General features: G+C 28.0%; 3 protein-coding genes across 12 annotated transcripts; 1 reads left to right on the top strand and 2 right to left on the bottom strand.

Moving 5' to 3' along the window:
* Window positions 1-1,501: 1,501 nt before the first annotated feature.
* LOC130677846 (uncharacterized) lies at window positions 1,502-6,009 on the bottom strand. 3 transcript variants are annotated; one of them, XM_057484730.1, is made up of 8 exons: window positions 5,868-6,009; window positions 5,555-5,673; window positions 5,303-5,486; window positions 4,393-4,511; window positions 3,233-3,419; window positions 3,044-3,162; window positions 2,770-2,956; window positions 1,502-2,661 (listed from the first exon to the last, which is right to left on the bottom strand). In XM_057484730.1, exons 1-8 carry the CDS (start codon window positions 5,899-5,901, stop codon window positions 2,651-2,653), a joined length of 960 nt encoding a protein of 319 aa, XP_057340713.1. In that variant the 5' UTR covers window positions 5,902-6,009; the 3' UTR covers window positions 1,502-2,650. The 3 variants fall into 3 exon arrangements, with proteins under 3 accessions (XP_057340713.1, XP_057340714.1, XP_057340715.1); XM_057484731.1 differs by having other exon boundaries at window positions 5,555-5,670; window positions 5,868-5,987; XM_057484732.1 differs by having other exon boundaries at window positions 5,767-5,902.
* Window positions 6,010-6,278: 269 nt separating this feature from the next.
* Window positions 6,279-13,707, bottom strand: LOC130677843 (uncharacterized). 8 transcript variants are annotated; one of them, XM_057484726.1, is made up of 9 exons: window positions 13,686-13,707; window positions 13,410-13,490; window positions 11,542-11,733; window positions 9,205-9,303; window positions 8,825-9,123; window positions 8,489-8,724; window positions 8,242-8,420; window positions 6,883-6,969; window positions 6,279-6,811 (listed from the first exon to the last, which is right to left on the bottom strand). In XM_057484726.1, the coding sequence occupies exons 3-9, from the start codon at window positions 11,728-11,730 to the stop codon at window positions 6,434-6,436; spliced, it is 1,467 nt and encodes a 488-aa protein (XP_057340709.1). In that variant the 5' UTR covers window positions 11,731-11,733; window positions 13,410-13,490; window positions 13,686-13,707; the 3' UTR covers window positions 6,279-6,433. The 8 variants fall into 8 exon arrangements, with proteins under 8 accessions (XP_057340709.1, XP_057340705.1, XP_057340702.1 ...); XM_057484722.1 differs by lacking the exon at window positions 13,410-13,490 and having other exon boundaries at window positions 11,542-11,952; window positions 13,686-13,703; XM_057484719.1 differs by lacking the exon at window positions 13,686-13,707 and having other exon boundaries at window positions 11,542-11,952; window positions 13,410-13,679.
* A 1,587-nt stretch (window positions 13,708-15,294) lies between these two features.
* On the top strand, window positions 15,295-16,526 carry LOC130677851 (60S acidic ribosomal protein P2). The gene is made up of 4 exons (XM_057484741.1): window positions 15,295-15,446; window positions 15,807-15,979; window positions 16,062-16,163; window positions 16,345-16,526. The coding sequence occupies exons 2-4, from the start codon at window positions 15,808-15,810 to the stop codon at window positions 16,413-16,415; spliced, it is 345 nt and encodes a 114-aa protein (XP_057340724.1). The 5' UTR covers window positions 15,295-15,446; window position 15,807; the 3' UTR covers window positions 16,416-16,526.
* The last annotated feature ends 227 nt before the right edge of the window (window positions 16,527-16,753 follow it).

The following is a 16,753-nucleotide window of genomic DNA, read 5'->3' as shown; positions in this document are numbered from 1 at the left end:
CGTTTTGAGGTCCTAGGAAGCTATTCTGACTAATTTCACGATGATGTCCGAGGGTATGTATGAATGTATGTACGTACGTACGTACGTATGTAAATACCTGATGTATCTTTTGAACGGATGAACCGATTTTGAACTTTAAGGTGTCATTCGACGCGGCTTGTCAATATCTTGAAGCTGTGAGAAATTGAGCTCGATCGGTAAGACTCGTTCAGAGATATTCCAAAAATAAAATTTTTTCGAAAATGGTTTTTTTTGGATAAATTTTAATGTGCTCGATGGATTGATTCCAAAATCGACTGGGCTCTAAAGCTTTATAAGCCGCGTCGAATGCCACCTCAACCATCAAAATCAGTTCATTCGTTCAAGAGAAACCGTTGTCGAAAAAACTAAAAAAAAAAAAAAATTTTTATTTTTTTTGAAATATCTCAAAAACGACTCGATAAATCGAATTCAAAATTTGATCAGCTTTAGAACTTGATAAACCACGTCGATTGCCACCTTAACCCTCTCAATCGGTCAATTCGTTTGAGAGATATCGTTGGAAAAAAAATGGTGAAAAACGTTTTTTTTCGAAAAGAACGGCATACAAAACGATTTTCGAGATCGAAGAGCTCGAAAATGTATTCACGACAAAGTTTTCGAACTCAAAGAGCTCGAAAACAGCGGGAACTTTTAAGGCTGGCCCACAGGGTCAACCGATAGACAGATTTTTTTCTTTAGTGACCGTGTAAATATCATTCAAGATGATGAAAAAAATATTCTGGTAAAGTTTGAGCTCTTAATATTAATATTAAAAGGTGCCTCTTCGTGATTTTTGACTCGCATTTAAATAATGTGGGAAAAAAAAAATTTTAACTTTTGAATTTTATACCTCGGCAAAGGCTCATTGTACAGATAAGCTTAAGATTTATTTTTGCAGGAATTTTAACACTACAAAAAAGTTTCTCATCTTTTGATAAATTCATCTGCTCAAAAGTTGTTCGAGCTTAAAGTCAAATTTATAGTAAATATCGAGATCTTTTGAATTTTCCGGAGAAACTATCAGACTTATCATAAAATGTCATGGAATCTTTTTTGTAGACACTTTTATTTCCTACAAATTATCTTTGATAAAGTGTTTTCGAACGCCGCATAATTTTCTAGTTATTTCCATTATCATGTTGAGCTCTTTAAATCGACCATAACACTATTTTTAACTTCCCGCTAAGAAAATCGACGATTTTAGAAAAACTCGGGAAGTTATTGTTATATCAAACTTATGTTGGGTAATCGACTGTATTATTTATTTATTTGATCATAGGACTATTTCCTCTAATGATATTAAAGCAAATATAGTATAAAGTGTACAGAAAATAATATAAATTAGCATAATATAATATAATATGCAGCACATATTATAATTAATTAATTAACTGATTAACTGGTTTCCCTTTACAATAATTTTTAACGAATATTAAAAGTAAAAATAAGAACTCTCTTCTATTTTTAATTATTTATAATGTTTATTCATGATTAAAAAAACCGAAAATAGAGTATACCCGAGTCAAAATTAAAACAGTAGTTTGAGCCTCCAAAGCCTCAGTTCTTTTGATGTTGCACTTGCCGCTGAATGTAATATGTTATTTAAGTCCTCGATGTCCTAAAAGTAGCGTATGAAGGAGTAAATCACCTTTTTAAAATGGTAATTTAACCCTCCATGGCCTACCATTTATTTTAAAATGCTATTTAAGTCCTCGATGTCCTAAACGAAGCGCGTGGAGGACTTAATCACCTTTTTAAAATGGTATTTTAACCCTCCATGGCCTACCATACTTTTAATCTGTAACTTCGAATGAGCTCAATTCTTTAGCATGATATTATTCTTATACATAAAGATATTTCCAACTGATCGTGAACGTCCGAGTAGCAGTGCGGCAGTGGTTGTGCTTCATATTCGTAAGGTCGTGGTTTCGAATCCCGGCGGCAGCAGATTATTTATCAGCAGGTTTTTTCAAATTCTTCGGCAGTTTCCGTTTTCCATTACTTCGTTTGTATTTATTGTTCGCGTAAAATAATTAATTGATCATATACTAATAAGTCAAAGGCTCTAATTATTCAATTCGAATTTCGAATGACATAGTACTATTCTATTCGAACGCCTACTCATATAAGTTTAGCTATTATTATTAATATTTTAAATTTTGTTATTTTTTAACTCACAACAAAACATTTATTGCTAAGAAATTATTTTTGGAATTTTTAATTTCAAATTTTTTTCGATCATGGCAGCCATTTCTAATTAGTGGCCCCCTTTTCCCTTCTGTTTCTTTACCAATTGTACGCGATCCGATGAGAGTCTTTCTCGATCTATAAATTTAGGCTCTGGAGGCTTATTTTACCTTTTTAAAAAGATGATTTGAACCTAAACTTGGTAAAAGCGGACAAAGTTACCACGTTTAGGTTCAAATTACCTTTTTAATGCATGGATCTTCATATTCTAAAAAGATGATTTGAACCTCCTTACCCTCATGTAGGATTTGGAGGCTCAAATTACCTTTTTAATTTTGACTCGGGCAATCTCTTGAAATCTGTCAATGTCGATGCTGTAGTTATAACAATATTACAAATATTACAATAATAATATTTAATACATTACATTTATGAAATCGAATTAAGCTTTTGCTGAAAAATAAAAAAAAATTAAGTTAAATAAATATTTATTTAATAAATTAATTATTTATATAAACTATGGAATAGATTAATAATTGTACGAAGAAACAAATTTATTACGTTTTACAATAACGTTAATCCAATTAACTTCCGGCTGATCATGATTACTTGTATCAACTTTTACGTCACTATATGCGCAACCATACCATCCACTGTCACCCTGGACCACTGACTTTTTTTTTAAAGCGAGTGTATATGCACCCTCAAAGATTGCAGTACCTTCTTGACAACCTTCAGATCCTTGGTCCTTAAATACCAAAACAGTACAATATGAATTACTTATATTAGACTATTTATATATTAGACTATAGTTATTCTTATTAAAATAACTCACAGGCTTATCTAGGACAACGTAAAAATTCATTTCTTGATAACTTCGACATTCAAGAACCAATTCGTCGCCTTCATTTAGATTGAGAACTGGTCCTGATGGCTCCATTGATGGTTTTTTAGCTGTTTAAGTCAAACAATTTATTATCACTGATTTCCGTTGTTTCATAATCGATAATATAAAAAATTTTACGTTTAACGCCAACGTAAATCCATTTGACTTCTAGTTGATCGAATCTCTCTTCATCAACTATGATACCATTGGCTGCACAACCGTACCATCCACTATCATCTGGAACAACCGATTTTTTTTCAAGAGTTCGTGTATACAAATCCTCAGCTATTTTTGTTTCTTCTTCAATACTTTCAGTAGCTTTTTCCTTTAAAAAATTATTTTTTCTTTATACCTTAGTCGAAAGTACGCACTTCCCTCCCTAATTTTGAGGCCTAAAGTCTTATTTCCCTCTCCTGGCGGAGTTGCATGCCCCTCACTTATATCGCCGGGAGCAAAAAATTTTTTCGTGCCTACAGTAACAGCCGGTTGCTGCCATCTAGTGATCGTCTACCACTTTATAAATAAAATTTTTCACGATAACGTCGTAGATCGTTGCTTTATATATGCGTCAGTATTTTTGTGTCTCGTTGTATGTAATATTTTAATTAAACAGTGTAATTACAATAATAAGATGAATGAAAAAGTTTCATCGGATGAATCTATGGACGAGGATGAGGTGATAAAAGATTTTGATGCAGAGGCGAAGTTAATTATTGAAAGTTTATGTATTTATTTATATATTATTTATTGGCAGGAAAAAAATCTTGTTCATAGGCTAAATTTATTTCTTTCGAAAAAAAATAATTACTTTTTATTTTTTATAAGTATAATTATGTCTTTTTTTTGTTTTGTTTTTGATGCCTGCCCCCGCCGACCAGACGCACTCGCTTCGCTCGTGCTTTCAAATGTCGCGGGGCAGGCAGCAAAAACGCAACAAAAAAAAAAAAGAGAAACGGAAAAAAATTAAAGTTTTATGTATGTCCGAAAGAGGCGCGTCAATAGGGAGCAAATAAAAAAAACATGGCCGACCTGTCAGCTGAAGGCAGAACGTGGTTGTATTGTTTATAGTTTTCAAAAATGTAATTAATAAACGTACTTTCGACCAGGTATAAAGAAAAATCGTATACACCACACGGGAAGATAGTTGAAAGCCCTGCCCTGTGTGTCATGATGCCCTCGGCTTCGCCTCGGGCATCTTATCACACAGGGCAGGAATTTCAACTTTCTTCCCTTGTAGTGTAATATACTATTCAATTATAAATATACTAAAGTATTTTAAAAAATTTCAAACAACTTACTGGGTGATTTAAATTAGTGTAAAAAAACGTTTGTTGACTACATTGGCATTTAATGAACAATCGGTCACCTTCAATTAATTTGATTTGAGAACCTTCCGGTTCCATCAAAGGTTTTTTAGCTGTTTTAACCCAAAACCATTCCTTATTAATAAATAGGTTAATTAATAGTATTTGTACACTGTAAAAATTTTGAGTCCGCGGTGTGGTGTGAATTAATTTGTGTTCGATTTTTAACACTGCCGGTGTGAAAGTTTTACGACGCACGGTGTTAAATTTTCGACCGTTTGAATTAGAGCGTTTACACCACCGACGGTGTAAATGTATAAGTTCGTTATTTAAAACTCTTGATTACTTCGACACTAAGTATTCGATTTGTATTTCAAAACAATAAAAATAATGATATACTTCTGCTGCAATCTATATCGCGTCACTAATTCCAAAAGAACTTATATTTTTATACGCCCTTTTGGCTTTAGTCACTAAATTTAAAACCAAAAAAGCGTATAATTTTTTCTTTAATTGCTAATCGTATTGTAGACTTATTCTAAAGGCGAAAACTTTTTTTTTTCAATCTTCAGCTATAAAATAAGTCTACAAAACAATTGACAATGAAAAAAAATTATACGCCTTTTTGGCTTTGAAGAGTAAAGCCAATAGGGCGTATAAAAATGTAAGTCCTTTTGAAATTAGTAACGCGATATATTATTTGATAATTTTTAGCTACAGATCATATTATCGGACAATATTTGAAGTAAAACACCAAACGGTGTAAAAAAAATACTCATACCGTGTTAAAAATACACCGCTTGATATTTCACACCATCAATTCACACCGAGGACATCGTGTAAATTTCTCGGGGACCATTTTCATACTAAAAATTTTTTACAGTGTAATTGAATTGAATTTTACACTTTATGTTCACGTATATCCAAGCGACATCCGGTTGATCGTGTTGACTTGTATCAACTTTTACATCATTATTTGCACAACCGTACCATCCACTATCACCAATAGCTACCGATGGTATTGTAAAACCCCGTGTAAATGAATTCTCACCCAATCCTATCGATTCAATCCTCCGAGAAGCTCTTTCCTATTGCATTATATAATAATTAAATTTCAAAACTGTAGAATATTTCATAACAATTTTTAATAACTTACGGGATGATCTAGATCAGTGTATAATTTCATGTCTTTGACACTGGTACCTTTAATAGTCAGCTTATCCCCTTCATGTATGTCAAGAAATGTCTCGGATGGTATCATTGTCGGTTTATCTGCTTTTTAAACGAAACAAATTTGATTATTAGTTACATAATAATTAATTAGATAGATTATTCATTTAATTAAGTACTTATTAATAAATATAATACCTCGACAGATGTATATATATTAATTAAAATATAGCACAAGCTTGTAGTAAAGATGACATCGTTTAAATGCTAGTTAAATTACTTTTTATTTATTTACTTACTGTGACAATTAGTGGACGGCTTCGCCATTTTCATATGATCTGTCTTAGAAGTCGAATAAAAAATAAAAGTGAACTTGAAAAGTACTGTTGGTTCATGACTATTAATAGATCATGGACACTATTGAGTAGGTGTATATGATTAATAAACATTATTTATAATTTTCTTTTAACGTTAACTTATAAAATATTTTGTTGATAATCTTTTACTTAATAAATTAATAATTGATAATTAGTTTTTAATAAGAAATCAAATTTCATTGAAAAGATTAAAAATATTTTGACGCTGATTTTTAAATTTCATAAGCTAATTCTTGACACCTATATTATCGACAAAAGATACTAGATTTTTATTCAAACGAGATATTGAAAATAAAAATAAATTTCGCATTTGATTAAATAATAACATGTAAATTTTGAATGAAAAAAAAAGTTATTTATTGCATTAAAAATTAACAGTTATAAGATAAATTTATATACATTTATTTTTTAATACTCTACGATCCAGTCTTATTATAAATACACTGTAGCATTAAAAAAAGTTATTGATTCAATACTATTATAAAAAATTATTTTTTAATATTTTCAAATGAGTCATTAGCACTAACGGAATTAATATCAACATTAATGATACTGACATTACTACCCGGGCAACTATTTCTGTAATCTTTTGGCGGTGTTGGAACTGTTATTTTTTCAGTTTCTTTCAAACTCACATTCATCGATTTAATACTGTCGCTTTTGTGAAGCGTGAATTTTTTTAAATTAATATCTTCCTCTGAGGGAATTATTTCTTTACGCAAAAATTTTTTGCTTATTGTTGTACTTTTATCATTTTTATCCATTATTACTTCGTCAAGCAAATCGTCTTTTGAACAACACTGGGATTCTATACAACGTTTACCTCGACAGCGGATCAAACAATCGGATTTATTAACTCCCTTTATCTGAAGAATAAATAATCAAATTATTTATTGATGAATAGTTTATAATATTTCTTATTTTATTTGACAATTACTTTTTGAAATTCGGGTTGTATTGTCACGTGTGTTATTCCCATTTCCATAAAAAATGTTGTCACTTGATCAATTATCACTGAATATACCTAAAAAAAAAACAAAAATCATTTAAAGAGAATCGATCGAAATTTTAATCGATTTTTGAATTAATTCTACTAATTCTCAGGGATTTATTAATATTCTACTTTTATTCTGCGTCTAAAATAAAATTTATAAACTAAACAAAGTTATAATCTCCTAAATTAAAACTGCACTTTCAATGCTATCATCGCAATAAAATTTTATTTCATTACATCATAGTGTTTGAAAAAATTTAAAATGAAATTAGTGAATTACGGATTCAAATTATACAGTATACATTTAAAATTGATCAATAAATTATCATGTAAATATTTATAAATAATTAATTAATTGAAAATTCCGTCAAATTAAAATTATTACGATTCTTAAATATTGCGATTGTTTAATTTCAAAACTCAATTAGAGTTAATTCGTTGTTTGCTTTCAATTCGTTTAAAAAAAGCAGTACTGGATTTTTAAAAAATGTATAATCCTTAATGGTCCAAAAGACCTTAGACAATTTTCAACTCCAAATTTCTTGATCTAATTCTTTGATTTTAAAATTACAAATATCTCAGTAGTAATTTAGTTTTCAAAAAAAATACAAGATACCTTTTTTGTAGATAATTTAAAGCGTTACCAGAAAAATTTCCTACAATTTTTCCGATAATTCAATATTTGCAAGGATATTTCCAAAAAATCAATTATACTTTTTTTCGCTTGAAATTTCCAGTAGAAAATTTTTCATTTGATTTACTAAAATACTTTTTGAAAAGTTTAACTTTTACATGGATTGTAAGTCGAAGAAAATTTTATCCTCGATAAGAAATCACAAACTTTAGTTATAAATATCAAGCACTAATAAAATTCTGCTAATCAATAAAAGACTTTTTGAAACAGGGGTTTTCAGATATTTTCGGCTGAGTTTTTTTCGGAAGCAAAATCTTTAAATACAACCTACAGACTGCACATTGATGCATTACTGTCTAATTTATTGGTACCTTTTAATTTTTTGATAATGTTTGTTTGTTTAAAAGAAAAACTCAGTCAAAGTTCCTGATTACTGTATTAGTGCAACAAAGATAATACAGTTCGCCTACTTGGGTGCGAGAGAGAAAAAAGTAAGAGTGCCTGTCAAAAAATACAATAATGTACAAAAGATTTAATATCAACATAAGAAAAAACCTCAGTTCCTAAAAGTGTTACTTTGGCTAATTTTCGAAGTTAAACAGCCGATTATATTTTATCTATTTATAATATTAGGTATCAATTAAATAGAAAGTCTAAAAATGTCTTACCGTTTGATCTAAAAATATAATATGTATTGTGGAAATAATTTTTTCACCAGCCAATTGCCACACATGAAAATCATGTACATTAACAATACCCGGAAATGCAGCTAATAATTCTTTTTTTAATGAGTCAATATTAATATGATTAGGAATTGTTTGTAGCAAAATTAAGCCAGACTCTCTTACTGCAAAAAAAAAGAAATTTTTATACCAATTAAATAAAATAAATTAAACAAAAATATTAAATACTCACAGTACGGATAACTCAATACAAAAAGCGATATAGAGGAAATAATAGCAAATATTGGATCAAAAAATTTAGCCAAATGTGCATCAGTAAAATAAACTAACAACGAATTAATAACAACTAAAATACATCCAAGAACATCGCGACACATTTCTTGGAATCCTTGTCTCCTGGGAATGGCTAGTGGACTTCGTCTAGTCGGATTAGCGAGTCTCTGTTCATCTGTTGCATTCTCTATATTTCTACAAAAAATAAAATAAAATAAATGTATCTCTATATACTTAAAAAAATAAATAATAAAATGAATCAAAGGATTATAATGTATTACAAAACAAAACATACTTTTGAAGGACGACATTTCCATCTTTAGTGACATGAAGCAGTAGACCTTGATTGAACGTATAACCGCCGATAATTACGTAGCAAAATGCATTGAGAAGTATTCCCGAGACTCCAATACACATCACCGGCACCGGATGATGCATTTCATCGAGATGATCTATATGAATGAGAGTCTGTAATGCTTCTACTATTAATGAAAAACAAAATGATGCTAGTAGTACACAACACACTAGCATCGTTACAATATCTATTCGTGCCCATCCGAATGTATTCTTCATTCTTCTATCTGAACACGAATGCTGTAATTTTATTAATTCATTAAATTAACTCTTTATTAATCATTATTATTTAATAAATATAATCGACAAGTAAATAATTACTTTTGAGTCCGTCGATGCCGGATTTTTTTCATTTTCATTAACACAAGTTGTTGAATCGTTTGAATTACGATTTCTGCGACATTTATCTTCTTTGCCATACTATACAAAAAGGTTTTATTTTATTACTTATTTAATTATTTAGAAATGAAACTATTACGCTTAAATTAAAACAAAGTATTTGAGTTAGTGCTTTAAAATTTTTTGATTGGGATATAAGAGAAATAAATTTGGCACAAATATTCTTCGCGTTCCATACTGAAAACGCTATATATTTCACTAATTAGACCTATATTTGAGTACAGTATATATTAATATAGTTTCCTTAACAGCTATATCAAGTAAATACACCACAGGCAATTCAGTGCAAATTTATTAAATTTATTGGAAAGGGAGTCGTAATAAGAGTGTTTTAGCCAATTTAATACACTCCATATCTGGAGTTTGTAAACTAGACATCTGTACTATGAGCTATGTTTTTTTTTCTTTTATAAAATTATTAATAACTACTGCACACTTCAAAGCGGAAAGGTAGTGCTCTATTATCACCAGAGAAAAAATTGCAATTCACTCATCTTAATAACAAAAAGTATACTACACTCAGAAAATTAAATGATTGCAGTTACTATCTATTTATGTTAAAATTTTTTACCATCAACCCGATGGTAGTGACAACTATCTGGATGATTGTATAAATCATATTTATGGTAACTGTTACAATCATGTATGTTAATTAGAGATAGTTACAGTTATCATTTTAAATAGTTGTATTTACGATCTAGATGGTTACAGTTACCATCAGAAATTGTAGTAGTTACCATTAAAGATGATTAAAGTTACCATCTAAGACAAGTAGACTTTAAACATCAAATTATGGATTTAAATAATTGTAAAAAATAAATAATTGTCATTTTTTTGTAAAAATTTTATAAATAAAATTTAAGTATGTTTGTCATCATATTTGTAATCAAAAATTTATAATTTTGCACCAGTACTTGAAAATTATTGAATTTTTGATCAATTTTTTTTATAGCATTTAATAATTTTTTTTTTTTCTTTATCAGTGTTTTTATCAGTGATAAATTATCACTATCCTTGATAGGAAACATTATTATCCTGATGGTAAGTATTACCATCCTGATAGTAGCTGTAATCATCTTAATGGTTACTGTTATCATCCTGATGGTAACTGTTACTATAAAAAATGGTAACTGCAATTATAACAAATTGTAGCACTAACCATCTTTACACTGAAAAATTTTTTAATCATCCTAGATGATTGCAGCTACAAATTTAGTATGATAACTCCAATCATTTATTTTTCTCCGTGTAGTGGCAAAATAACATTCCAATGAACTATTCTGATACAGTTATAAATTTGTTTATTTAGACTATTATTGAACAAAAGTTAGTTGAAAAAAAATTTTTGTGCTCTGTGAGCTCGATGTCTCTTGACAAACTCAATGAATCATATCAATTTTTAAATTATTTATCCACACATTTTTTAATTTTTACTTTACTTATGTTTTATTAATTTATTTCAAAATTTATAAAATTGCCAATTGTCAGCTACATTCACACTAATTCGAATGCTATCATCGACACTGGCATGATATAGCAGATTTGAAAATATTTAAACTGAGATAAAAACTATCAAAGCGGCCCCAAAAAAAATTGTCGACTTTTTGTTAAATTTAAGTCGACAATTTGTTATCATGTAACCAATTGTTAACTTAAATTCAACAAATAGTCAACAATTTTTTTTGTGCTGCTTAAGTATAGACGAGATCTACCAGAGCATTTAAATAATTAAAAAATTAGAAATTCAATGTAATAAGCTTTAATTATTTGATTTCTATAATTGTTTAATCCTTTTCTTGATAATTAAAGAAGAATCGCCGGTATCGCAATGTCAAAAAAATGCATTAATACATAAGTGTTTAAGGTGTGCGCTTTTGGATTTTCCAAATACTTAAGTATTTAAAATTTTTGAATATAAAAAATTTTTTTAAGAATTAATAGATCGCAGGGCAGAATTTTATATTTCGTAGATACTCGATAACTATTACAAGTTTGATAAACGCTCATAATATGGGCCAACAGAGTGTCTATTTTGACGATTATGTTCGGAATCGGGATAGGGAATATTGGGTCATTTAATTTTGTTGTTTTTTAAATTTTAATCTTAAGCTCAAATAATAATTTAAAAATAAAGTAGGACTTAATTGTTGTTGTTATTTTTTTTTTTTTTTGTCTTCAGTCGGCCAAAATGTAGATGTATTTAAAAGGTAGCGGATCGTAAATAAAATAAATAAAAATAAAGAACAAGAGTACACTCACCTTAATAGAAGCGATGCAGCCGACTAATGCAACAATATTGCATAGCATGTGATAAGCATTAAGTAGTAGGGTAAGTGAATGTGTCACATGACTAGTTATTATTTCAACGATGAAGAAGGTAGTTGTGAAGAAAAGCACTAAGTAAAGTTGAACTGGTTGCAGTTGTCTAAACCACTCTTTTACGGCCATGACCTTACACAACTTTTTTTTTTTTTTTGTTAATTATATTGTACAATAAATTATATTTACAAAGCTTTAGACTTTGCGCAGCCGTTGATACTTTAGCTATAAACGTTACGACAAACAAGATGAGAAGAGTAACACCGTCGTCTTCGTTTTCTTCTATCTACCGTTTACCAGTTCCACGCTTACCTTTTCTAACCAATCCTCGTGGTATTAGTCTACGGGTTTCTTTTAAAAATAATATAAAACAAATCAGTCTGATTCAACACGTTAATATATTTCTGGCTGATATACCCCACCTATTTCACCTTTTATTTTTTTAAACCATAATTATTATTATTACTATTATTATTTTTTTTTAAACCCATTCCCTGCTTTGCATTCAATTCCTTCAAGCCACTAGATTTTATGATTATTTTATAATTTACATTTAATTATCACGTATTCCTAATATTCAATGACACTTGTAATAAAAAAACGCACATTTCTTTTTGTCAATACATTACAATTTTTTTATTATTATTTCAATGAAAAACTTAGAAGTGATTTAATTTTAACGGGAAAAAAATTACGAATTACTTTTAAAAATTAAATTATTAAAAAATTGTCCTATAATTTTACTAAACTTATTTGAATTTTAAATTTACGTCAAATCTGACAGTATTAAAATATTTTAATAAAACAATGTCTCAAATATAATTGATGGATTATTTTATAGATTAAAAAAAAAAATAAATAAATAATCAAAATGATTTTTAAAAAAATTACTCACGAAAGAAAAATTTTTATTCTACATTTGAATGAATTTTAAAGTAATTGTAACAAGGTACAGAGTTCAAATGACAGAATGATGTCGTAGTAAAGTCTCAATGACAACTAAACTACCAAATCTTCTTTGACTTTATTCTTTAGATATCAACGGTGAACTTTACTTCTACTTATTTATGATTACAAAGACGAGGAGATATTTATTAACTTATTAGTATTTTTATTATCTACATAGTGCATTGACTTAAATGATTCATTTTTACGATTCATTGATTTCACAAAAATTTGTCCCCCATTAAAAAAATAAACAAATATACAAAAATTATTTAATAAATAATAAATCAATTCCATTTACCTCATTCTAATAATTTATTCTATAGATTTTGGCCTTGAAGCAGCAGTAAATATCTTTTAACTGTCCAATATTTGAATAAAGATTTTTGAAAATTGATAAAGAAGATAAATTTAAAAAAATCTTACTATTCAGAACTTTTATAAATTATTTTTCTAACTATTCACTTATCATGGAGATAACAGAGCAGATAATCGTTGGCTGAGATAAAAATATAATAAGAAATATTATTTTCAATACATAAAATATTTATTTACGTAAATATTTTTTTTGCTTATTATTATGAATCATTTGAATATTTATGAGCATTAAAATCAATTTCACGCATGTACTCTCAATAGTACACAAACTTTAATATGTATATATGTTATATATGTATAGAGAATAAAGTGATAGTTATTATGTGTGAGAAAGGACGACTATATCAAAGCCCTAGTTGGCAACATCCGGACTCGGTCCACGAGGTTTTATTTTATTTTTTTTAATAGTTGATTGTTACTATCGTACTATTACGGACTATATGAGCTATATTTATTAGATTTAATTTATGTAATTAAATAATTACCTTCTATTAAGTACCGCGGACTGTTGAGTGATTTATTAATTTATTTAGGTGTGGGTATTTAATTAAATAATATTTAATTTACTGTTTATTTAAATTAATATATATAAATATATATAAGTATATATATTTAGTATATAATAATAATACTCGATTGTTAAAGAGTTTCAGATACGGCAGTAGCGATAGCACTAAATCCATATCAGATTGACAGATACATTATTATTTTGTCAAACTAATCTTTATTATTTAACGCAGATAATCATTTTATTGTTTTACCTTATCTGGATTATTTTTTCAGTTTACTTGTTTCTTAATTTATTAATTAGGCTTTTAAATTTGTTAAGTCTTAATTTAAATGAAAAATCGACACTGAGTTTAATATGATTAGAAAAATAGTAAAATAGATTTTATTGTTGAAAGGCTCACAATCAACTAGACTCGTAATTTCAATGAGTAATACATCTGAATAAATGTTAAATAATAGTTCTCGATAAATTTTACTAAATGATCTAGTTTTGTAACGAGTATGCAAATTTGACTTTTTTTTTTCATTTACAAAAAAGTTATTTCTTAGCAAAATATTGATGAGAATTATTTAAATAATTTCCTGATATTTATCTTTTAATTTAAACTCAAATATAAATTTTATTAAGTTGATTTGTATTGTCGTGATATTATATAAATATCAATTTTTTGTCAATATCAACTTTCTTACTGTCAATTGATAGCTGAGTTGAAAGAGTTATAAAATATAAAATAAGTAGTAATAAAAAAAAAAGTAAATGTAAAAGCACGATTTGAAACAACAAACAATTTAAAAAGTTAGCGTGTCTGATTAAAAGTATGACTAATTGTAAATAAATTATTCTAACAATTTATATAACCGATGTTATGATTATTTATTACCGATTATACATTTTTATCTTAAGGATTAAAATATTTTAATTAAATTAAATTAATAATTAATAAAATATTGATAGCTAATTAGAGCTAATTTAAATAAATCGCAGTGATAAGAAAGGTAACTGTCTCAGTTGTTTTACTAAAGTACCACCGGCTGTCATAAAAATAATCGAAGCTTACCTTCAGTAGCAAATGTAAACTTGATAATTATTTTTTTTTTCTCTTCTATTCAGTGCTTAAATTTACAAATAATATTAAATCTTAATTATTTACATCAATTATGTTTATTTATATACTTCTTATCGTTTTATTTTCAGACAAATTTAAATAAATATTGTTGGAGTGTGCAAATACTTCGAACTTTCGAATAATTTGAATTTTTTGTAATTTATCGAATGATTCAAAACTTTCCGAATTATCGTAAATTCTCTAATTATTCCAGAATTTACGAATAATTCCTAAATTTTCTTTTCAACGACTTAAAATTGTAATAGTTGTTCCATTAATTAAAATTTTTGTCAGACCCTGATTGAAAGAAACGATTCGAAACGATTTGCAATGTTAAATGTCCATAGGAAGGGCGATTCAAAAGTATTCAAAGTATTAAAAAGTATTTAAAATTTTTTTTTTCTAATCGTTTCTTTTAATAAGGGGAGGTAAATAGAGTTTGGACACGAATCTACGAAAAAATTATTTCTAGTTACTTTAAAAACAAATCTCTCCATTAAATAAAAATTGTATATTTGAAAGCTGATCAGGATTTTCTCGATTTGAATCGAGTAATTTTAAAAGTTAAGAATAGTTCAAAAACATTCCGATAATTCGGAAATTCGAATTATTCGATTCGAACTCGATTCGCACACCCCTAAAATATTACTGTTATAATTTCCAATTTTGATCTCCAGAATAATTCATTAATGTTAACAAACTCGAATTATTATATAAAATTCAAATTTCCCGCGCTTGGTAAAAAAAATCCCAGCAGCGACGTCTCGATGATTCCGCCATTTTCGGAGCTCCCTCTTAAGTTCAGTCATGAAGCCATCAGCTGCTTTCTTTCCTTTTGGTTTCTTGACGAGAAATCATCAATTCATTTTAGCGTGTTCCACGTTTCGTGTCGATACGACTTAAAAAGTAAGTGAACAAATTAAATTTATCAATAAATATTACAAGTACTTATTAATTAAATAATTGATTTATTTAAATTGATTAAAATAACAACCGATTGCTTTTAATTGATATAAATATTTTCGGATTACTCCTCCATGTTGAGGCTATGTTGATTCAGCGGGAATCACGTTGTTCATTTTTAATCAATTTAAATTAATAATTGACAAATAATAAATGTAACATGATGATTTGAAATTTATCACCATCTTTCGACTGAGTGGTAGTGAAGATTAATTTTATCTGATGAAATATCATAAAATAAACTTTATATTTTATTATTCTAAGTAATAAGTAAACTAACTAAATTTTATTTCATTTGAACAGCATGCGTTACGTGGCCGCTTATTTACTGGCTGTCCTTGGTGGCAAAGCCGCACCATCCCAAAATGACATCGAAAAAATTCTTTCATCTGTCGGAATCGAAGCTGATGCCGAAAAACTTAAGAAAGTTATCACTTCCCTCGAGGGTAAATCTATCGAGGATTTGATTGCTGAAGGTAATTGTCATATTTATTTCCTAATAATAATTATTATTATTTTAAAATAATACATTACTAATAACATATTTATAAATTCCAGGCCGTACAAAATTATCATCCATGCCAGTTGGTGGTGGTGTTGCTGCTGCTGCAGCAGCTCCAGGTGCCGCAGCCGCAGCTCCTGCTGCTGAAGAGAAAAAAGGTAAAATTTCATTCCTCTTAATTATCAATTTATATCATAAATCCACGTGATGTTATTTTTACTAACCATCTTTCGCCTGATTTACTGTGTTGAAGAATTTTAAACTGATTTTAAATATAATTATTAAATAATTAACTTAAATTATAAAACAATTATTAATATTTATGTTCTTATTTTGCAGAAGATAAGAAAGCAGCCAAAGAAGACTCTGAATCTGAAGACGATGACATGGGCTTCGGTCTATTTGACTAAAATGATCATCAAAAAATTAAATTATTCATTAGCATTATCATTACCATCTACTGTTGACACATTTATACATTTGTTTTAATCTGCTGATGAATAAATAATTTTTTTACTATATATTTAATACTTTAATTAATTTATACTCATCTCCCTTAACTATTATAAATTTTTTCAAATTATGCTCCAATTGTTTCATAAATAATTAAGCTGTTAAATTTATAAATTGCAATAAAAAAAATTCAAATAACTACTATAGAATTACTAAAAATATTTAAATTTAAATAAAAGAGTAGTTGAAGATGTTGATGTAATAACCGGCGTGATTAGTTTCAAAGTGCAAGAAA

This window comes from Microplitis mediator, chromosome 11 (genome assembly GCF_029852145.1).
Source record: "Microplitis mediator isolate UGA2020A chromosome 11, iyMicMedi2.1, whole genome shotgun sequence".
NCBI lineage: Eukaryota > Metazoa > Arthropoda > Insecta > Hymenoptera > Braconidae > Microplitis > Microplitis mediator.
This window is presented reverse-complemented; position numbering and strand designations above follow the sequence as displayed.